Here is a 23,040-nt window from a genome sequence, read left to right as displayed (position 1 = left end):
GGACAATCCTCCCACCACCACACGAGACCTCCAACCCCCCCATCTCCCCTTTCCCTGCTCCGCCGCGAGGACAGTGACTCGCGGCCGCATCCCAGTCGGGTGGGGGCTGAACAGCCCCCACTTTACTCGCCTCTCTTCCGGCAACCCCCCGACTGCCGCCGATCCATCTCCACCCGCCCCCCTGCTCCTGCCTTCTGCGGCCGCTCGGCATCCTTCTGGAGGGTCGGGTGGCATGGGGCCTCTCCGCCAGTGGTGCGCTTGGGCGCCTTCACCTGCCGATACCTCCGGCAGCCGGGGGGAGTCCGGCTGCCCGACTTGGCCCGCCGATGACTCCATCCTGCCATGGGGGGGGCCGCCCCCGGCCTCCTCTACCCATGGGGCCTCGAGTGCACCGGCCCCGCAGGACGCAGGGCACCCCATTGCAGGAGGGCCACGGCTGGTCACTTTGCCCTGCCATGGCCTCAGGCCGACAGCGGGGCCACGCACCTTTGCCCCCTCACTGCTCAGCTGCCCACCACCCACACTAGCGCTTGCTGTCTCCTGCTACAGCGGGCCTTCTTCCTAGTTATATATAAGGAGAGATTGACTGTAGTGAAATCCTTTTTATAATATTAGGATGGGTATAAATGTTTTTCCTTTCTTAATTTACAGTACAAACAATGAAGATCAGGATCAAGAAGAAGGTAAGGAAAAAAACATTGTTAGCTTATAATGGGAAGTTAATGGCTTACTATCTCTAGCTCTTAGTCTGTGCTCTTAGAAGATGCAAAAACATTCCTGTGGCATGTCAAAGGCTAAAAAATAGTTTGTGGCTGGAGCATTCTAGCCTTAGCTGTTGCTGCAGCAGACTAACACAGCTTCTCCTCTATTCAGGGAAGGTCTTTTTTCATTGAGTCAACTTGTTTTTGAAAACATGGCAAGCTTGCGGAGCCAGGGTATGGTTCTTCTGCCAGGGATAAAGTTTAGAAATATTATAACTCTCATAATAGTGTTTTTGCTGTCCCCCCCAATTATAAAGAGCTGTGATAACTAACACGAACACTGTGTATAGGGATAGCCAATGAAACTAATCTCTCAGATTAATTTACAGTGTTATAGTCTTACAACTGGCTGACACCTTCAGAAGTCTTCCTTCCTGGTCAGACCAGGCATCTTCTGAAGATATTCTTTGCCCAATGTTGTGTCTTCAAAGGTGGTAGATGAGTGTGAAGTTTTAACAGCCTAAGCCTCAGAGCTTTATTGCCCAGAGAAGAAGGGGTTACCATCCCTTGCGCCGTTGCCCCCAGCCAGCATCGGGAATTAACCGGTTGTCCACTTTGGGCCAGGTTCTGGGTAATATGTTTAAGGAAGTGCTGGCTATATTAAGAGAGTATACTTTTCCATGGCAGGCCTGCACAGAAGCAGTCCCAACGGGGGACTGCACAGAAGACTGAAGATGAACAGTTAGTTATTGTCAGCTTGCCTAAAGCCAAGTTACATCCATTTTATGCAAGGTATTCCATGAAAATATCCCCAATTCTAAGACAATGGAACAGCCCAGCAAAACCTGCAGTTAACTGTCTGGGAACAGTAAGACAGTGAACAAGGTTTCCATAACAAGATTATTCTTTTAAATGACAAATATTAGTGCTCTCAAAACATGTGAAAGGGATGTCCACAAAATGCTCTCTTAATATAGCCAGCACTTCCTTAAACATATTACCCAGAACCTGGCCCAAAGTGGACAACCGGTTAATTCCCGCTGCTGGCTGGGGGGCAATGGCGTAAGGGATGCCAACCCCTCCAGAGGACCTTTTAGCTCGAGAATACACTTTTCCATGGCAGGCTTGCTGGGAAAGCAGTCCCAATGTTTGCCTGCCCAGAAGACACTCAAAGAACAGTGGTTACAGGCAATGTTCCCGCTAAGCTGTGGAGTCTTGTGAGCAAAAATTCTACTTTGTGAGCTACTGGCATTAAAGTTGGCAGGGTTGCCAACTTCTTCCACTGGCCTCGGCTCCTGTGCATTTTTAAAGAAAATCTGCAGAGATTTTCTTGCTGACTTCTGACCTGGTGCAACCACGCTCCCCAAAATAAAGACTAGACAGATTTTGTTAGTTGGCACACCTGTTTTTTGGAGGGCTCCTCCTCCTCCTCTCTCTCCGCTTCCCTACGTATTATTATTTTTTGGGAAGGCTCCTGTGCCTTGGAAGGTCATGACTGACCGGCAGGAATTCAGGAGAGCCGTTTCTTCACATCTCACCGCTTGGGTTCCTGCAGCTGTTAAAGGAGCAGGCACCTTGCTAGGAAAAGCTGTTGGTGGTTTCTCCATACTCCACTCATGGGTTACCCTTTGCTGATAAGAACTGGGGCATATCTGTTTAGTGGTTCACAGCTCTTTTTTTAAAGGGTGATGTCAGGGGGTGTGGCCTTATGACACACTTCCGGTGATGTCAGGGGGTGTGGCATATGCTAATGAGTTATGCTAATGAGTTCCCCTAGCTCTTTTTCTACGAAACGACCCCTGGTTACAGGTAAGAGCAACCAATAAAGATGAGGTTTTCTGTGTGGGAAATACAGCTATGAAGGATTGTGGCAAGGGTAATTTAGCATTCCTAGTCTCCCCCCCTCCCGACTTGCGAATAGAAAGTTGAAATGACTAAGTGAGGCTTTCAGAAAAGGTCTGATTGCAACAATTCAAACATTTTAATGTCTGGCCTCTGCTTCTAGGAGTATTTGTTTCCTTGTATCTTCCACAAAAGTCCTGAAAGCTTTTGTGAAAAGGTTCTTTTCATAAATTGTTACACTTCTGCATTTCTGTCATGGAACAGAGACATCTGAACGCTCAGATTACTCTGCAGTGATGCAAGTACCAAAGATAACAGCGCTTGAGTGGCTTCTTTCCTTGAGAGAAGAAGAGAATGAAATTGTACGCAGTGAGTTTTATTATGAACAGGTAAGTAAATATTCTTAACATGTGAAACACTTTACAGAAGGATAGGACAAGGAGGGGGAAAGGACACAGGAAAGAAGAATGGAAGCGCTTGAAAGAAAGAAGCCAGGTTAGGAGTTTACCAGCAGTGAACTCTGCAGTGAGAGGGAGAGATGCTTTCTACAAGTTTATGAATGTCCCTTAAAACTATAGCTAACAGTACAGTCCTAAGCATGTTTCTTCAGAAGTAAGGCCACTGAGTTCAATGGAACTCTCAAGTATAGCGAACATAGGACTACAGCCCAAGAAGTACTTAATGTACTAGTTGTAGCCCCATCGTACCTTTTTTAGCACAAACAGAGCAAAGTGCTCAAAAGTGAACTTTTTGACACCTGCCCCCTTCCACTGTGGTTTGCTGTGACCCCCCCATCATATCCATGAGAGTTAATAGACCCCATAAGTACATCATGGGAAATAAAACAGGAGTTTGCAGTTGGAGTTAAATGGCACCTCCCCCCCCTCCCATTTCCACTGGCTGAATTGGCATATTTTTAACCTATTTCATTTATGCCTCCAATTTTCTAACAGCAAACCTAAACATAGGATCCAAGCCTACATGTCCACCCAGGATTTAAAGGAGGGAAATTAAATCTCCATTTCTATCTCAGGGAATGTATAGTACAGTCTACTTTTTATCTGTTTGTGCTTATTCCTTTTCTGAGGTAGGGTTACCCTGATAAATTGGTGTTCCCCTCTCCTAGCCTGTGATAAGCTTACCTGCTGCTATCTATCTCCCTTTTTCTCTTCTGATGTTCAGGCTCCCAGTGCTTCCTTGTGCATCGCCATCTTCAATCTGCACTCAGAGGCCGTAGCTTGTGGTCACCAGCTGATTGAGCATTGTTGTAAGCTGTCCCGAGGCCTGACAAACCCTGAAGTGGATGCCGGGCTCCTCACGGATATCATGAAGCAGCTGCTTTTCAGTGCTAAAATGATGTTTGTAAAAGCGGGAAGGAGCCAAGCTTTAGCTCTTTGCGATAGGTAAAATTGTCATTATCTTGTTTGCTTTCTTAGTTAAAAAAATGGATTAGAATTCTTTCTCTGAAGATAAACTCTAGTTCATAACTTTTCTAATGCAGTTATTCCACAAAAGTAACTGTGAATGACCCTATAGAACACTGGTTCCCAAAGTGGGCAATATTGCCCCCTGGGGGGCGCTGGAACAATCCAAGTGGGGGTGGGGCATTGAATAAAAATAAGGGGTGGTGGAAGCATAGAGAAGGAAGAGTCCAGAACCTATCTAAAGCAGCCTTTTCCTGCCTTTTCCTGGTCTTCCCTGGAATCAGGGAGGGAGGAGAAGGTGGAGAGGGGTCCCCACAGCAAATGCATGTGCACCCTTGTAAGGCTGGTGTTGCTGCCGGGGTATTGTGCGTTGGCTGCTGCTGGCCTCTGACTTCAGGCCTTCAGCTGCTGCTGCTCTGTGCCTGCCTTGGCCTGCCTGGCTGCGTGGATCGTGGTGGACTCACTGCAGAGCCAATGGGAGAGCTGGAAATGGCCAATACGTAAAGAAAATTATATATATAAGATAGGCAATACCTGTTCATTCTCATAAATGGAGATGAATGATTATCCACAATTATAAATATCTATGGCGCTTTACATGGTATTTTTCCATGTGGGCTTCTTTCCGTGTCGGCGTTTATGTGTATGGGCTTATTTCCATGTGGGCATTTTTCCACGTGGGCTTTTTTCCTGTGAGCATTTATGACCGTGGAGTTTTTTCTGTGGGCTTTTTTCTGGCCACCCTTTTTGTCCCCTTCTTGAAGGTAGATTTCCAGGGGGGCACTGAGTAATTTTTTTTTTCTGAAAAGGGGGCAGTAGGCCAAGTAAATTTGGGAATCTCTGCTATAGAAGTAGAGAGTCAGGGTTGTATCCAAAGTACTTGGGGCAGAGCTCTACTCTTGGAACGGAACTTTGCTCCTTCTGCTGGTGAAAAGCAAGGCTCCTGGACTTACCTGGGGAGAATTTTGTGGCACAGGGCAGGGAGTGGGACATAGGGAGTTGGAGGTGCCTCTCCTCTTTTCCTCATTGCCATAGTGCCCAGCAAACTGGTCCTTGGGGGCTGGCTTCTGCAGTGATGTCTTCAGTACCAGTCATGGGTGGTGCTGGGAGCTTGGGGTGGGACTGCTCAGGTGAACCAGAAGGAGAAGGTTCCCTCTCTGGTCTGCCTGGGTCCCACCATGGATCGTGCGGTCAGTGGTCTCTGCTTCCCCACCCTTCCTTAATTTGTGGGACTTGTTGGCGCATGGTTTGCATGTTTTCATCACAACTTTGTGGTAGGTGGTTTGGGCATGAGGATGGATCCATGGGGTCAGGAGGCAGTACTCGTGTACTTGTATTCCCCCACTGTAGGGATCCCCCTTAAGGGCTCTTGGGGGTGGAGTTATTAGGGGGCATGCCCAGCCCAGGGGCTGTTGTCTGGCTTCCAGGTGACAAGGGAACCATACCTTGGTTTGCACCCATGCAGCATCCATAGAGGGGGTGTGGCCTTATGACACACTTCCGGTGATGTCAGGGGGTGTGGCATATGCTAATGAGTTATGCTAATGAGTTCCCCTAGCTCTTTTTCTACGAAATGACCCCTGACTGTAGGGATCTCCCTTAAGGGCTCTTGGGGGTGGAGTTATTAGGGGGCATGCCCAGCTCAGGGGCTGTTGTCTGGCTTCACTCCCAGGTGACAAGGGAAACATACCTTGGTTTGCACCCATGCAGCATCCCAAGATCTGCCGTCCCATGCAGTTTCACCCAGCAGACGGGCTGGGAGGGTTACCTTTGGATAATAGGTAGGTCCCCTGCATGGATCTGTTATGCCTCCCCAATGCTTCAGTGGCTGTAATCAATAAAATTGTGACCATAGTTCACTCCAGCATTGTGTCGGTATTCTGTTATTCGCCCCTTGCTGCCTCCTCCTTGCCCCTGGGTCCACAAATGAGCTTTGGCTCCAACTCTGTGGCTGAAAGCCTATGCACACTTGCAAGTAAATCCTGTTGAACAGTAGGACTTGTCTCTATGTAAGCATGCATTGGCTTGGGCGTCACAAATTTTGCCACTTTATGGATGGCTGGTTCTAATAGAGCATGTGACCATAGTTCACTCCAGCATTGTGTCGGTATTCTGTTATTCGCCCCTTGCTGCCTCCTCCTTGCCCCAGGGTCCACAAATGAGCTTTGGCTCCAACTCTGTGGCTGAAAGCCTATGCACACTTGCAAGCAAATCCTGTTGAACAGTAGGACTTGTCTCCATGTAAGCATGCATTGACTTGGGCGTCACAAATTTTGCTGTTTTACAAATTTGCCTCAGTTTTTCACAATAAATGCCGCTTTATGGATGGCTGGTTCTAATAGAGCAGATCCTAGGTAGCTGTGTCTGCTGTTGTGTGTGCTGTGCTGGAGGGAGTGTTGTATCAGGGACTGAACAACATTTACTTAAGAGCTGTGCTGAATTTTGCACAGTAATATTCTCATCTACCTTGTTTGAATGCCCTCAACAGTTACATCAGCAAAGTGGATGTGTTGACTATTTTGGTGGGTGCTGCATATCGTCACGTGCCGTCTCTGGATCAGATTCTGCAGCCTGCAGCAGTTACAAGACTGCGGAATCAACTTTTGGAAGCAGAATACTATCAACTCGCTGTAGAGGTGAATTCAGATGGAGAGCTGTGACTATGGAAAACTGGTTCACACCTGTGGGTTGCTTCAAGTATTAGTCTTTTGGATATTCTCACTACACAGACAATGCACAATCATGTTTTAAGTGCATTATGTCCCAGCCTTGTGGCTTACACAACCCTGAAATCAAGTGCTTGGTTTAGTGCAATTAATGGTATATTAATCAACTAATGTTGCAGCTAAGCATCAGTAAGAGCCAATTTTAACTGCTGGGTTATCACTGAAATACCAACTCTGTTTGAGTTAGCATGGGGAATGAAAAGCTGGCCTTCCAAAAAGTAAATAGTTGCTTGTTCGTAAGTTGTATGTTTTACAGTATGCTGCATCTTTTTCAATACACTTTGAATCAGATAATATAGCAATGTGTTCTTGACCAATCTACCTTTTAACCTTTTCAGCCCCAGCCCCAGCCTGGTGGAGCAAGCTCCCAATTGAGATCCGGGCCCTGCAGGAATCGTTACAATTCCGCAGGGCCTGTAAAATGGAGCTGTTCCACTGAGCTTTCAGTTGAGGCAGTGGGCATCCAAATTTCTATTCCTGGCCTCCCCTGCTGATAGTCCTGGCCTTGTGGTTGATGGCTTGATAGCCAACAACACTGCTTGGAAGGCTCCATCCGAGCATTGCTACTGAGGCAATTTTTCACTCTTTTTTTTTTTGTATGAAATTTTAAATGTTAACTGTCTTAATTTTTCATATATTGTGTGAACTTGATCTACTGGTTGGACTAGATGACCCTGGAGGTCCCTTCCAACTCTATGGTTCTATGATTCTATTGTCTATTAATCATGATGTTTTATGTGATTTGTGACCTGCCCTGAGCCTGCTTGCAAGGAGGGTGGGCTATAAATCAAAGAAAATAAATAAATATCTATAGTTGGTTGGCAGTGCTATTGAAACCCATCAGATTGTGGAAGGACTGCATTGGTCACTCTTTGTCTGTTTCCCTAGTTTAGTGGCCTGTCAATCCTCTGTGACATCCAAAATAATTATGGCATGCACACTGTGAATTTTATTTATTTATTTATTAAATTTATACCCCACCCTATGCCCCAAAATGGTCTCAGGGTGGCTCACAACATAAAATCAACGAGCAATAAAAACAGTAAAACAATAAATAGCAATAGCAGATAACTAGTAATAGCAATTTTCTCAAGTCAAATCAGCCTTTATTGGCATATATCAGTAGAACAAATAGCAGTTTCGGATAACTAGTGCTTGTTCACAGTGGAACATTCTCCTTTTTTTCCATTAAAAAGTTTTTCCTAGCTGGTCTGAAATTGTTCCCTTTTCCCCATCATGAGGGAACATGTCTAATTTGAAGCTTTTGAGGGGTGGGGGTTAGAATGTCTCTTTTATCCATCTGAAGAAAGATCTGGCCACTAGTACAGCAATGTGCTAGCACTATATATCAAGAATCAGTTTTCTCCTCTAAAATATGAAGTACAAACTTTCATTGTATTTGGTTACAGGAAATACTTCCAAAATACTATTGTGTATCAACACATTTTTCCCCCTCAGAAAAAGGCAGCCATATAAGACTAAAGGGAAGATGTTTGGTGACTGTTTTCAGTACTGTACCATGTTTTTTAGGTTTCTACAAAGACGGGGCTGGATCCTGCTGGCGCATGGCATGCATGGGGCATGGCTTGTCTTAAAGCAGGCAATCTAACTGCTGCCAGAGAGAAATTCAGCCGATGCTTAAAGCCACCACGAGATTTGAATCAGCTAAATCTGGGCACAAGACTACTCCAAGATGTTATCCAGTACCTGGAGTCCACGGTGAAGCCTATTCTTTCAGTGGTAAGAAGTCCAAACTTCTCTCCTTCAACTCTGGTCTCTTGCACTGAGACCTCTGAACTGTGGTCCTGACCACATGGAAGAGCAGTCCTCTGTAGCCACCAGCCATGCATCAACATTACTGTCCTTCTACACCTGTTGTGAATCCAGAGAAGCTGCGACTATGGGAACATTAGCCTAACTGAATGGTCAGAAGCTATAGACAGCCACCTTTTCACAGAATTCCTGTGTCGTAAGGGCTTTGTGTGTGTTTAAACGGGGTTAGAAGTTACCTAAGTGTCCTCTTATGTTCATTTTTTTTAAAAGAATCACATTTTTCTTTGTTTTTCTCCAAGTAGCTCTGGGAGGTATACATGGGAAATCTATTTTAACTGTTACCGCCATACATAGATGCTGTGCAGATAGTTAACATGGAGCATCTTAACTGAAATCTTGGCACTAAGATCATCTTGCCCTGCAGGCCAGTTGTGTTGGTGCAATCTTTGGCAAAACTCTTACGGATTTCAATGCAGCTGGATTAGTTGGTGATTCAAGCTCACTGGAACTGATGGCTTCAATCCTATGTGTATGGGGAAGAGATTTTCAATGTTTCTCCCTCCCAAAGCAGGCAGTGCTTTACTGTCCACACTATCCTGGAGGATCTCCTGATCCCTCTGGGGACAGGAGTTCATGGGGGGTGGGCATGTTGGAGGGGAGATCAGTGCAGTGGGGAGTCCTTCCATTCAAGGAAAGCTTAGGTAGAATTCAGTGCAGGTGTATAATATGGCAAGCTGTAATGTCTTCAAATCAAAATGTTAGATATTGAATAAATTATTAAAGCCACACAAAGATGGCCTGTATCCAGCCACACAAACTTTAAGTACCCTTCATTATTTAAAAAAGTGGGGAGTGACAATTTCTACTTGGGATTTCTACTTCCATCCCACTGATGGAAAATCATTGCCCTTTCTTACGAAAACTTGAATGCCCTGTTTTCAAACTCTCGTTAGACATAGACCAACTTTTTTGTTGTCATTCCAAGCACTGTCAAGAGGATCTTGACTCACTTTGGAGTTTGTTGGTCGCCCCAAATCCTCAGTGAGAACAATTTCCTTTACACATTTGGCTGTATAGTGCAGCTATAGTAAAGAGATGGAAGACATTGGGCCTTAATAGCAGGATGATGACTACTTTGCCACATTGAGGGAACTGGAAACAGTGCTGAGGACACGAAGCCTGTGTCTGGATATGATACCTGAGGGGAAGATCCAGCATAACAGCTACTATCAAGAGTGCCTCTTTTATTTACACAATTATGGCACCAATCTAGCAATCATTAGTTTTTATATGAGGCATGGCTGCATGCGGGAAGCACTACTGCACTTGTTAAACAAGGTGAGTCATGCAGCTTGTTATGCCTGCTGCCTTGCAAGCATGTATGTGGTCAGCAGGCTGCGTGCGGAGCATCTCTAAGGACTAGTCCAGTATAAAACGCTGACCCGTAGCTGTAGAATCCCTTGCATTACCTTGGTGGAGCAATTTGTTTCTGTCCATCTATATGCTTTCCCCAGATACTAGCAGCAAAAGGGGCAAACCTCTGGATATTGTCATAGGTAAAGCTTTATTCGTTTCACTGTGTCCCTATGTATAGTACGCAACTCTCTAAATGTATCTTTTTTTCCTCTCCCCGCTGTTCTAGGAGAGCCCACAGGAAGTGTTCATTGAAGGGATCTTTGTCCCAAGCTATAAAAGTGGAAAGCTTCACATGCTGGAGAACTTGCTGGAGACCATTGATCCAGGCCTAGACAGCTGGGGCATTTACCTGATTGCAGCTTGCAAGCACTTGCAGAAGAAGAATTATTTCCATATTCTATATGAATTGCAGCAGTTTATGAAGGTCCAAGTCTGGAACTGATATACTTGTATTGCTATAATATTCAACATTGCACTTCATTACAGTAGTTCACGGGGCTTTGAATTTGGTTTCTGGCAAAGTTAGTTTCCCCCCAAACTCTTTGTTTTCAAATTAGTATAAATACAACTTAGTATACTTATTTATTTGACAGAATTATATGAAACTTTTCTCTATGTGCAAAAAAAAAAAAAGCTCCCAGATTACTTGGAAATGAGTATTAGCTAAAAATAAAGGGTTGGATTAGCATCATTGATTGAATGCAAAGGACTTTTGCTGCCCTACAAACCCCCTCCCCTCAGTAATATAAATCATAATAGAAAATCAGTTTCAAGTTAGCCTCTCCCTTGCTAAATGCAAAGCTAGTGTGGGCCACCTGATGTTTAGAAGTGCAGGGAACTTTATAACAATGCTCTTCAACCTTATCAAGCCTGCAGATACTTTTTTGCAGGGATTTTGAGAGAGGGTGTGGCCAGTCACCAAATACTGGGAGATTGTACGTCAAGCATCATTTTAAGATACAGGCAGCTGCCTCAGAATGGGTGCTTCCTGTAGATGCAAATGTCTCCTGGTTTCTTTGGAAGAACCTCCTGCACAGATGAAGTGGAAGCTGAGGTTGGCATTCTGCTTTGGGAAAGAGATGTTCTTTGGTTTTAGTTTCCAAAAGAAAGGGAAAGATTTGCTTCTTGTGTAGCCACAGGGAGAGGTTTTTAATCCCAGAGACACAAGAAAATAGTTGTGCTTGGTGGTGCACAACTCTGACATTCCTGCCTAGGATACGCTCAGTGTTTTGCTAGACAACCAGCTGGTAGGGAGCTGATTTCATGTTGTACTCAAAATTCTCTGAATTTTATCCCCGAGACTCAAGAAGCAAGTGGTCATTAGGAAACACAAGGGGCGGGGCGAATCAACAAGGACTTGTGGGAGGCATCTCATTTTTTCCTCATCTACTGTTTCCCCTTTCCCTTTCCTGAAAGCCCCATAGCTTCTCCCCCTTTCCTCCGCCTTCCTCCTTTCCTTCTAGGGTTGCCAACCTCCAGGTGGGGCCTGGAGATATCCTGGAATCACAGCAGATCTCCCAGCTACAGAGATCAGTTCCTTTAGGGTTGCCAGCTTCTTCAGCCAACCTTGAAAGGGGTGGGTGGAGGGGTGTTATGTGTGTAAAACTATTACATTTGACACCTTAGTTTTAAAGTTTATCCGTATCTTCAAAAAATCTGTCTTCCAGGATCAAGTCCGTGCTGCCATGACCTGTATTAGATTTTTTACTCACAAAGCAAAGTCTTACACGGAACTGGGAGGCAGGCAGAAATGGCTACTGAAAGTCAAGGACCACCTCAAAGTTTACCTACAGGAAGTTTCACGGACCTCAGGGCGAAAAAAAGTCCAGTGCACTTTCCGTAAAAAAATGTCTGCATCTGATGTGTCAAGGTAAAAGCAATGGCACTGTACAATGCTACTGTGCTTTGAAAAATTTATAATAAAACAACATTTTTTAAAGGAAAGGTAATAGCAAAACCTTGTTTGACAGTAATGTCAAATTCAGCCTTTTGTTGACTGCACTGATGTCTTCACTGTATCATGATAGAGAAATGAGAGGTGGATTTACTTTAGGACTTCTGCTATAAATCTCAATAGGCTTAATCAGTGGAATGAATTTAGCTTAACTATTTTAAGGGCTTGTGGCTATAGAATTCTGGATTTCATTAAAAATGCATTCTTGGTTACATTTTAACAGGATGATTCTTCTCTGTGTATCCTTAGAAATAGGTATGGGGCTCTACCTTACAAAACAGAAATGTATGTTTGAGCTATAATGATGTATGCCTTATGGGCTGTTTCTGTCCATTAAGTGATAAGCAATCTTTATTTCTAGAAAAAGGAAATGAGTTCAATTGTTGTATTTAAGTTTCATGTAACCTCAGCTACCAGTTTTTATTAGTTATAACTGCACGCCTTCAGAAAACCTTTTATGTAGCTGAATAATTTTGCTTTGGTTAGGCTATTATGTTAACATGTGGTTTGGGGGTCATTAATGAAACAATTTTTTCCTAAATTTAGGCATCTCAGTACAGTTGAACTTCAAATGGAAGTAACAAAGTTCCTCCACCAATGTGAGAAACTGAGTGGTTTGCCTACATCTGAGATGGCTGTGCCCACACTTTTTGGAAACAATCCAATGAAAATGGAAGTGGCTTGCAAGGTACTGGATGCTGCTTAAAATCCTGGCACTTTATGCATCAAAATGGAATACTATCATTGTGTGTATTTCTCAATGAAGATGTGTGAGCTTGTGACAAATTATTACAGTTAATCTCCTTTTACAAGCTTACTATTTATTGTGTTGGAAGGAGGGAGTGAAGAAACCATAGGGAGGGAGAGGGAGCTCTCTTTCAAGGAGGAATTTTGCAGTGCTAGTTCCAAAGAAGGAAAAAAATACAAACAACCAGAATTACTCTTATCATTTGCAACTAAGGTAATTCAATAATATATGATCTCAGGTCATTTATTTATGACATACTTTGCAGATAAGATGCCATCAGCAACTTTCTAAGGATGGTACCTTACTTGTGCACTGGTGCCAGCCTTCAAAGGATCCGTGTATCTTGCCTGGTATTAAAGAGATATTTGCACTATTGCTGACCTTTGTGTTTCCAGTGGGAGGATTCCATTTGTTATTGCTTTCTCCCAGAAAGCCAGGGGTGCAACCTGGCACCAGCATCATTTAAATCTGCATACCTGCTCAGCATTTTGTCCAGGATTCTGACAAGACCAGGTCCTTGTGGTAATGACCTGAGGCATTTGCCTCTCCCCCTATTTTATTTTTATAATACCCAGTTCATGCAGTAAAGGTGAAAGTTTGCTAGCTTGTGTTTTGACTGGTCCTGATTAAAAGGTATTACATGGGTTTTGTTCTTGAAATTGGTTACTTTTTTCTGAAAACAGAGCAGCTAGAATTATATATATTTCTCCATATTGTCGAGTAATTTTAGTCCTCTACAGTTGCCCAGCTTTTCTGGAGCCCCTGCTCAAGGAGCACTGGGTTCTTTCTGAGTGTCCTTTTGACATGTGGATGTTTGGGATGTCTTCACTATGTTGCATTATGGTCCAATTCTGATCTCCCTGCTGCATGTAAATCAGATGTTACCTATGTAGGATTCTTTTCCCCTTCACCACCACAGCAGTTACGTGGTATTTTGATAATGCTGTCTTTCAGCATTGAAGCAGGAACTATAATACAGCCATGGCTGCTAAGAGGGGGTCAGAAACTAATGGGACAAAATTCCAGGCCCCCCGCTTGCCCTAGAAGCTCTGGAACCAGATGTTTGGTTCGGGTCTAGATGTGGGAGGCTCAGAAAGAATCTCTCCAGTTGACCAGCTGTGGCTGTCAGTATTCCTGAAAACTGCTAACTTAATTGGGTTGGATCCTACCTAGATTTCCATGCCCGCAACTTTTGCCACTCTTCCCTACCCTCAGCAGCTTCTTCCAGGGGATGGAGGAGTCTAATAGCTTTGGGGGGAGTCAGAGGAGGAGAAATTCATCTTTCCTCCTTGTGCTCATAGATATCTTGGTTGAATCCAAGCCATTGTATTAGCTCTTTTAAAAAACCAAACCAATGCCATAAATATCTACTGCTCCTTGCAACAGGCACGCATGCATAGATAAGGGGCACCCATTTCGAGGCTTGTTAGGTTTAAAATGTGGAAGGAATTCAGTGCTGTCTAGAAGATTGCTGTGCAGGCTATAGCTCATAGCAGCTGGAGAACTGGATGTGTCTTGCAAAGAAGGTGGGCATCAGGACTGATCAGTTTGCCCCCAAGCCTGACGTTTTCTGTAGAGAAAACAAATCTGTTTATGTTGAGCATCTGAATGTACCATTTATGAACTGCCTGCATGTTACCCAAGCTTTTTCTCTTCTCTCTGTTATCAATTAATTCCCAGGTCATGTTGGAAGGCAAAAACATTGAAGAAGGCTTCGGAATTGCATTCAGAGTCCTGCAGGTATATTAAATCTAGGAAGATTCTAGATATATCCCACAATTATGTGTATATATAAATGTTTTGCTCTTGAAAACACCACCAAACAAGTAAAGAAAGCTAATTGATGCTGGGATCTTGTCAGGGAAAGTTGTCTGCATTTTAGGAGTCCATTAAAAAATGACTTAAGCTTCTGTATTTTGATGCTGCTGCTAATTTCCTGTTGCTCAGAGTGGTTTCAAAGACAAGAAATTAACTTTTTTTTTTAATTAGTATGGCCCATTTTACAGTAATTTTGTTTTAAGATCTTAATGTCTGATTCCTCAGTCAGCTTTGTTGGTATCTAGTTGTTTTGAATAGTGAGATAGATGCTTATCATAAATGGTTGTCTGCCCAAAGCGAAGGGTACTGCCAAAGAGAAGCAGTGAAATTTCCTGTGCCAAAATTTCTGTTCAAGAACATTTATCCCAGAGCAGCTTTTATTTTGTTTTGTTTGTTTCTTTTTCTGAACAGTGCAGTATTTATAGAATCATATAATCGTAGAGTTTGAAGGGACCTCCAGGGTCATCTAGTCCAACCCCCTGCACAATGCAGGAAATTCACAAATACTTCCCCCTCCACACCCACAGTGACTGCTGTTCCATGCCCAGAAGATGATAAAAAACCTCCAGGATCCCTGGCCAAACTGGTGTGAAGCAAGTCACACCAAAGTTCATCAAAATCTAAAAATCAGGATGTGTTTATGGTCGTTTTGTGAGCTATTTTATATATCTGGTTCATAGTAAAAAGTTGAGGTAAACTGTACTCTGTATGGCTAGAACAACCTGGTAGCCTGACATTATTGTTTACTCAGAAATGAAACTGGTTCTGGCTGTATGGCAGAGTACATGCTTTTAATGCAAATACAACCTCTGGCATTCTTATCCAGAGGATTTCTTGTGGCAAATGTTGGGAAAGACCTTTCTGTGGCTAGAGCCACTGCTGGCAGACAACAATACTAAGACAAGTGAACTAATGACTAGATATACAGCAGCTTCATATGTGTTCAAGTCCTACTGAGTTTCCTGGGATTAGGCTGAAATTAGTGTGTTTAAGACAACCGTTTCATTTAGGTTAAAAGTTCTTCCAGCTAAAATATCCCCATTGGGGAGAATGTCAAGGTATAAAAGAAGTAAATAGAATTGAGACTGTGGCTAATCAACAACTTCAAGCTATGGATTCAGATCTTAGTTTGACTTATCCTGTCTAAACATATTTACTGGCGTGGCCCACATTCAAATGATCACCCGCACTAAGATTTTGTGTGACATCTAAACCAAGCCTGTGTGCTGATGAACCATTTCCTCCCTCCTTTTGCTGCTTCAGCTAAAGCTTACAGAGAAAAAACTCTGTTCTGTCAGGTTATGTGCTGATTTTGGCTGGATGAGGGCTCACCTGTACAGTGCATATGATCTTAAAGGGGGAGTCAGATGAGGAAGAATGGAACTCTAGATATAAAGTAGTAGTCTCTGGAAGGAGAGTTATGTAAGATTCCAATAGCCAAACATTTTTAACAGGCATTGCTTGGTGTTATGGTGTCCTTTACTGTAGTGTTGTCCTTTTATATGGAAGGTTAATTGTACAGGACTACACTCCACAGCAGTCAAATCTTCACCAATCCATATTCTAAGTTGGATCCCTAGAGAATTTCTGTAGATGGGTTTTCTGCCCATGGGGCATGACTTTTTTGCCTCTGCCCTCCCACTAGCACTCAAAAATGCCCCTGAAATGCTGCTTCTGGGGGATGAGACCACCTAAAAAAAACCCCCAACCCTCTTCAAGGGGCAATTGATGAAAAGAATCCTCTCTTCTGATACGCTCTGTAGATTGCAGCTTTTGGGGTGCCTCTGTCTCAGCAGAACTGAGCTGCTGTTGCAGGAAGGTATTTCTGGATCTTAACAGAATATCAATTCTCTCACCCTAGGACTTTCAGCTGGACGCTGCTGCTGTATACAATAAAGTTGCCCGACAGCTGTTGAAGCAGCAGAAGTACAGTGAGATCAGGCAGCTCCTCAGATGCATCAAGGAATCAGGGGTTGCTGCTAAAAATGATGGGGACAATGTCATCCTAAACTGTCTGGATAACTTCGAAGCTATCCCTTCTCAGGTAATTCTGCTTTTTGTGAGGCTCAATCACACTTGCTTTTCTTTCCAGTAATCAGCATTATGCATTCAGAAAGCAGTGAACAGCTACAGTAATTCTTCTGATTTTTTGGTACTGATACTTTTATAGGCCTGGAACAGTATCTTTTATGCCCTGCAAAAGGAGAAACCTAGATTGTTATGAATTAGTACTTTATCTCAGCTTTGTGGTAGACTGAGAGCTGAGATTGGAACACTCTTCTCCCTCTTGGCTCTCAGGTCACTTTCTCTCCCTGCTTGTGCAACAAGCAAGGTGCAAACCCTGCCCTGAGGCATGGAGGGGGGGATGTGTTTTGTGTGAAGGATTCCCTCACTGCTCCCGGGACTCTCTTAGGAGCTGGGGGGATGCTTTCCCTTCAGTAGCTGCCACCACCTCCTGGAATTTACCACTCACTAGTATGATGCCAGGAGGGCCATCAAACAGGGCTGCTTGGTAAGATGGGCAGGGTAAGGCTCACAGGTTAGGAATCAAGGCAGTCACTTTCTTTTAAACAACATAATAGCTTTATTCTACAGTCAGCATCTCTTAAAGTTATATAGGTTACAGAGATTAGGGTAAATGAAAACAGATTTCAAATCTAACTTGGAAAACTACAGTTACCTGACATTTGCCCACCCCCCAATCAGGGCTGACACAAATGGAGTTTTCTGCCCGGAGTTTTCTGTCAGAACAGACACATCAGGAGAGAGAGTAAAGGAGAAACAAAGGGAGAACAGCTTCTTTTCAGTTTTCTCCCCCCTTGATACACACAGAAGTGCATAGACGGTTCTGGCCAATCTGGGTTCTGGAATTCCTGATTGCAGGGGCTTGCCAGAATGCAGTAGCTAATCGTCAGGTGCTGTTCACGTCACAGAAATTTGTTATTTTCCCCGCAGAATGCAAAAACATATAAATCTAGGAGTGATGAGGTTTACCCAGCCTGACTGTCAACATCAGTTCATCTCCATAAACATCAGCCCTTCCCAAGAGGAAATGGCCTCTCCTCCTATCACCCATGACAGATAGAACCCCTGGTTCTGCTACTGTGAATAAGGGAATGATGGTGTCAGAGTTCCAAGAGCCTTGACTGGCTGTTACAGGCTCAGTGACTATTCCAAATGGGTTTAGAAGGGATTTCAGGAAATGGGCCATCGTAGACCCTGATGCTGGGAAAGATTGAAGATCAAAGAAGACGGGGATGGCAAAGGATGAGATGGTTAGACAGTGTCATAGATGCAACGAACCTGAAATTGAGCAAGCTTCAGAGGACGGCGGAAGACAGGAAGGCCTGGCGGGATCTGGTCCATGGGGTCGCGAAGAGTCGGACTCAACTGTGCGACTGAACAACAACAAAAAAAGATGGCCATCAAGTCCATATTGTGGGCTCCTCCAGTTAGGCCCAGTTCTGAGGGATCTCACTATCTAAGAGCAGCCATGATCCTAGAACCTTACAGATTCAGAGAATGTCACAAGGGTGAAGTTTTTAGGGAAGACGTTTGAAAAAATTGTAGATAGGTTTTGGTTCCTGGTAGTGGAAAATAAATATGTAAGTTTTCAAAGTGTAAGTTTTCAACTCTGTTTTCCTTTATGGGATCCAGGCGCTGGACGATCTGATCCAGGATATGGACAGTGATGAAAACAAGGTGAGTGAATCATTACGGGAGACAGTGACCCTGAAGGTGAAGGAAATTCTTAAGACACCCAACTTTTTTTCTTTTTGCTTATGTTCTACTTGTCCTCTTCCCTGTTTCATCCATTATTCTGTGCTGTTCTGATTCAGACCAAGTATCAGAATATGTTTGCTAATTGTTTTGTAGCAGTAATAATACTTACATGGTGCTTTCACTGCTTAAAGCGTTTTATCTTGTAATCGTTCAGCAGACCTGTGAGATAATACAGTATTTTTATCCCTGTATTGCAGACGTGGCTTGCCCAAGGCTATCCTGTGAGATTGTGGTGGGGGAGGCTAGATTTGAAGTGGAGACTTTCCAAATCTCATGGTTCATTTTGTTAGCTCTTTAGGCTGTACCAGCTAATAGAGCTGAACATGAGGTGGGACATGCAGTGGTGTGGTCCCTGCTTAAAAAAAAAAAAGGCAAATGAAAAGCATGGTAGTTATGGTCCTCCAGGGCTCTCACTCAAAAGAATTGCAATAGATGAACTCGCCCTCCCAGTAATGAAAAGGTTCCTGCCAAAGTTAAGAGTCTGGAGGTCTCCAGCAGATTCTGTGGTACAATTATCAAGCTTGCATTTTGGGTTTGCATGTTTGTTTTGCAGAGGCTGCGGGCAGCTGTGAAGATCAATTTCCTTTTGTGTGCTCTGAGCTCCTCATTATTCCGGAATTGAATTCTTTTTTCTGTTTGTAAAAATAAGCTATTGTGTATTTTGAATTCCAGTAAATGCCCTTTGTACAAGGCTGTTCATAAAAAAGAAAAAGCCACAAACTATAATATTTTTTTTACAGAGGAAATGCACAGCATGATGCTACTTGGCCCAGAGTGAGGGCTTTTTTTAAGTAGTCATCATTGGCTAGAACTGAGCAAACTTCAGAGGACGGTGGAAAACAGGAGGGCCTGGCGAGATATTGTCCATGGGGTCGCAAAGAGTCGGACTCGACTGTACGACTGAACAACAACAAAAATTGGCTAGAAAATTGTGGTCATGCATGTGTGTGTTAACTAGTGGGGGAAGAGATAAACTAAAATGCTCTATTTCTTTTTATAATGAAAGAGGTGTGGAAATTTAATATTTGTGTCAGCTGGTTGTCTGGTTTAGAAAGTTCCAGGCCACCTCAAGTTCAACTTGAATGTGAGCTGAAACTCAGAGAGGCAGGAAGTAACAAAATCCATATGGAACTATTTTACTGGAATGATTGGGAATGTTCCCATCAGACAGATTGTATAAAAGCTTTTTCCCCCCTAACAGGTATCTCTTACCACAATGTTTCCACCAATTATTGCTGGCCTAGGGAGAGCCCCCCCCCCTTTATTTGAACCAGTTAGATTTTGTTTTTTACATTCTTTCTGATGCTTTGCAAAGTGCATAGCTAGTGTATGGCCCACCTGTGCGAGTGTGCTATTGATTTTGGTATTGTTGCTAGTCCTCCCATTCCCTTAAATATGATAGTGTGAAGTCTCTCTCTGTTAATTCTGTGCTCTTGTATACACACAATTTTGTGCACACACACACAGTTTTGTGTTACCCAATATTAATGTTCTGCCATGCAACGTGCCTTTCTTGAGGTGCCAAGCACCTTCCTCTGCAATCCTGCCTGCTTCCTTGGGGTGCCAAATGAAGCAGCTGTGTCCACCTGGCAATGCTGCCTGCCTTGTTGAGGTGCCAAATAACCCCTGTGCCTTCTCTGCAAACAAGAATTTTAACTTGTAATAACCTGGAACTCTGTGTCCTTCATGCCTGAGCTTTGTAATAAGAATCTCTTGGGCGAGGGGGGTGATCTTATAAAACCCTATCCAGAGATGCTGCAGCTTGCATTTCCCACTGAAACCAGTGGCTAGACAGAAGGAGATAATGGACAAATGCACATCCCTAAGAAAAACCTGGGTTCTTGAGGAAGTATACTTTGTCCTTCTGAAGTTGGAAAAAAATGAGTTCAAGAGTTTAAAGTGATGTGCTGAAGTTCAGAGAACTCAGTAACATACTTGAAAATAGAACCAGATATTCCATCTTGATCATTAGTTTGCTAGAGTTTCCGTAAGCTCATCTCTACCAAGTATCAACACATCCATAAGAAAAGTCCTGAAAGGGCTTTTGACCAAGAGCTACAATGCAGTCAATTAGTTTCCAGACTGATTAAAGGTAAAGGTTCCCTTGCTCGAAAGCCAGTCAAATCCGACTCTAGGGTTGTGGTGCTCATCTCCGTTTCAAAGCCGAAGAGCCAGCGCTGTCTGAAGACATTTCCGTGGTCATGTGGCTGGCATGACTAAACACCAAGGTGCACGGAACGCTGTTACCTTCCCACTGAAGTGGTACCGATTTATCTACTTGCAATTTCTTGCTTTCAAACTGCTAGGTTGGCAGGATTCCAGACTGATAGGCATCAATAATTTTTTTAAATAATTTCTGTCTAACCATTTTTAGTGTTTCCCCTAGCCGACAAAGCAGCCACATCTGTTGTGCATCTTTGAGCATGTCACCATCTGCTTCAGTTGTGAGGATTTTTTTAAAAACTCCTGTGTCTTCTTAGCCACAGAAACCAGCAAATATCTCTTTTCTTTCTCTCTGTACTTCAGATCCAAGCATATCTGAGATGCCACAAGCTGCGTTCTGCTTACCTGATTGCCGTGAAACTAGAGAACCCTAGAGCCGTGCAGTTGGTTCAGCATGTGCGGCAGTTGGCTGAGGACAGTGGGGAAGATGTGGTGCAGGCCATTTGTACCCAGTGGCTATCAGTGCATCAAGCTAAGCCAAAAAGCTGGCTTGCTCAGAGTACCAAGAAGTGACTACCAGCTGAGTAGAGTTCTTTTTATTCATGAAAGGAAAGCTTGGCATCATGCCGATGAGAACAACTTAATGGTAAATGTTAAAGTAAGCGAACTGTTGGCTAACAGCAAGGCAGAGAGGAGCTGCCCAGATGTTTCAGGTGGAAGGGATTGGTTTCTTAAAAGTGCCAGTTGTGTCCTGGTGACAACCAACTACCTCTGTCTCAGGGTGTTCTTGCTGTGTTAAGCATGAAAAGGCAAGACTGAATTATTAACAGTGAGAGAGACCTTTTTTACTGTAATGGCATTTATCCCAAGCCATTTATTTTATTAACCTGAAAACCACACTGGGTTTCATTTGGAGCTTTCATTTGGAGCCCATCTTTTTGCAGTTTTCTAAATACAAAGTTCTTGCAGGATACCCACGATCAAAACAACTCTCTCTTCATCCCTTTTTATGTTCAGAAATGGATTTTACTGTTAATTGGTTGTTCCTAAACATGAATACAGTGTGTAGTTTCTGAAATACATATTGAGAGGCAATGGGCAGCTCTGATGGCACAGAAGTTTCCTCTCTGCTGTGCTGCTGTTGGCAAAAAATACTTAACAAGCTCTTATTTGGCATTGTGATGGGAAAGACAAGAAGTGTGCTGAAATGTTTTTTTCTTGGAATGCATTCCTGTTGCTAGCTGACACAAACCAGCATAACCTGACTTCAGGAAGTTTCCAGGTTCTTTTTTTCTTCATGTTTCCCCATAGGTTTTTTTTTTAGCAATCTGTATTTTGCATGCATCCGCTGTCTCTCTCCTTGTTTTCCAAAGGCTGATAGACCTGGTGAAGAAATTCCCAGCAAAGAGAATAGTGGGCATCCTTGGTCTGGATTTTTTGCTGGCGACATAGTGCCTTTGTCATCCACTTGGAGATTGAAAGGGAAGCGCCAATTATATCGGATGGTGGCTGTAATCAGTTCTTCTATAGTTGGCTTCATCTGGTGTCTTTTCTGCATTGTTTCTGGAGAAATATCCCAAAGACAAATGGAAGAATCTTGAAAAGGTAGATGGCCTCTAATTTTTGCCTCTTCAATCTTTTGTGCAATGGTAGAGAAATTTAATAGTCTGGCATTGTTTTGGGCAGAAGGACCAATTCTGTGTGTCCTCTCTGTCACAGGAGCAACTCCATCCTCTGTTTGTATTAACTGAGAGAAGCAATCTACTTAAGAAGACTTTGGGTTTGGATTCTGAAACTTTTTCTGGAAAACCTCTGAAGTGTAGGCTATACCTTCTAGATCCATTTGGTAGATCTTCTGATTTACGCTTCAAATCAACGTCACGTTTTTGGAGAATTTTTATTTCTTCTTGCAGTGTAGGACCTAACCACATAGCTTTTTCTGCAATGGTTGCTCACGCTCTGAGAGAAGAGTTTACTTCATCTGTTGCCGGAGGCTCTATTAGTGTTTTTGGATTAAATAGACTGACCCTGGCTGGCTTGTTTCCTCTTCTAAAAAGTCTGCTAGATGGTCTTTTTGTAGCCGGTATTGCGTTTTGTAAAGAGGCTTTCAATCCCTGCCTGCCATTTATTTCTTTGCTTCCTGAGCTGCTTCCCAGGCTTTCTGTATCGGTTGGGAAGCAGGTTTATAAGCTGCCAGTGCAGCACCTGGGACTCCTTAGGTGTTGCCCATGTTCACTTTGTTTACTCACTTGCTTAGAGCTGGGAATGATATCAGTTTCCCAGGTGGTATACAGAACACTTGGCTGAGACGTTTTCTACTGCTGCTTCTCATCATATTATTGCTGTTTCATGGAGATTCTGCAGTGACCAAGAGCAAGTATCTCATCACTGACCCAGTGATTATGTGCAGCAGCCCAGTTTGACTTACACATAGGGTAAGCTCATCTGCCTCTGCCAGTGTCTCTATTTATATCTGGCCTTAGTCTGTACTGCTCCCACAACTGCAGTTTTATGAAATTGCAAAGTCCCATTTTTTTTTTTGGGGGGGGGTAATTTTTTTCTCTGCCATTGTGGAAAATACTCATCTTTTACAAAATGTGTGCAGGGATCATCACATGAAACCATCCACAAGTCTCAACTTCAGTATCCAAGGGGTAAAGTAGATTTCTAAATAGCAAAACAATCCCTCTAG

At 43.5% G+C, this 23,040-nt stretch overlaps 1 protein-coding gene across 1 annotated transcript in view; it reads left to right on the top strand.

The window, feature by feature from the left end:
- The window catches only part of ZFYVE26 (zinc finger, FYVE domain containing 26), a 66,572-nt gene extending 45,251 nt beyond the window's left edge, over positions 1-21,321 (top strand). The window contains exons 29-41 of the mRNA XM_015413287.1: positions 652-683; positions 2,808-2,932; positions 3,726-3,946; positions 6,456-6,603; positions 8,224-8,433; positions 9,589-9,804; positions 10,109-10,306; positions 11,550-11,752; positions 12,383-12,524; positions 14,265-14,324; positions 16,264-16,446; positions 18,060-18,104; positions 20,712-21,321. Coding sequence (XP_015268773.1) covers positions 652-683; positions 2,808-2,932; positions 3,726-3,946; positions 6,456-6,603; positions 8,224-8,433; positions 9,589-9,804; positions 10,109-10,306; positions 11,550-11,752; positions 12,383-12,524; positions 14,265-14,324; positions 16,264-16,446; positions 18,060-18,104; positions 20,712-20,921 — 1,993 coding nt within the window. The 3' untranslated portion in view covers positions 20,922-21,321. The remainder of the gene's footprint in view (positions 1-651; positions 684-2,807; positions 2,933-3,725; positions 3,947-6,455; positions 6,604-8,223; positions 8,434-9,588; positions 9,805-10,108; positions 10,307-11,549; positions 11,753-12,382; positions 12,525-14,264; positions 14,325-16,263; positions 16,447-18,059; positions 18,105-20,711) is intronic.
- The last annotated feature ends 1,719 nt before the right edge of the window (positions 21,322-23,040 follow it).

Source organism: Gekko japonicus, unplaced genomic scaffold (genome assembly GCF_001447785.1).
Source record: "Gekko japonicus isolate JY-2015 unplaced genomic scaffold, Gekko_japonicus_V1.1 scaffold32, whole genome shotgun sequence".
Classification (NCBI taxonomy): Eukaryota; Metazoa; Chordata; class Lepidosauria; order Squamata; family Gekkonidae; genus Gekko; species Gekko japonicus.
The sequence above is the reverse complement of the archived record's forward strand: the minus strand, read 5'-3'. Positions and strand labels throughout refer to the sequence as shown.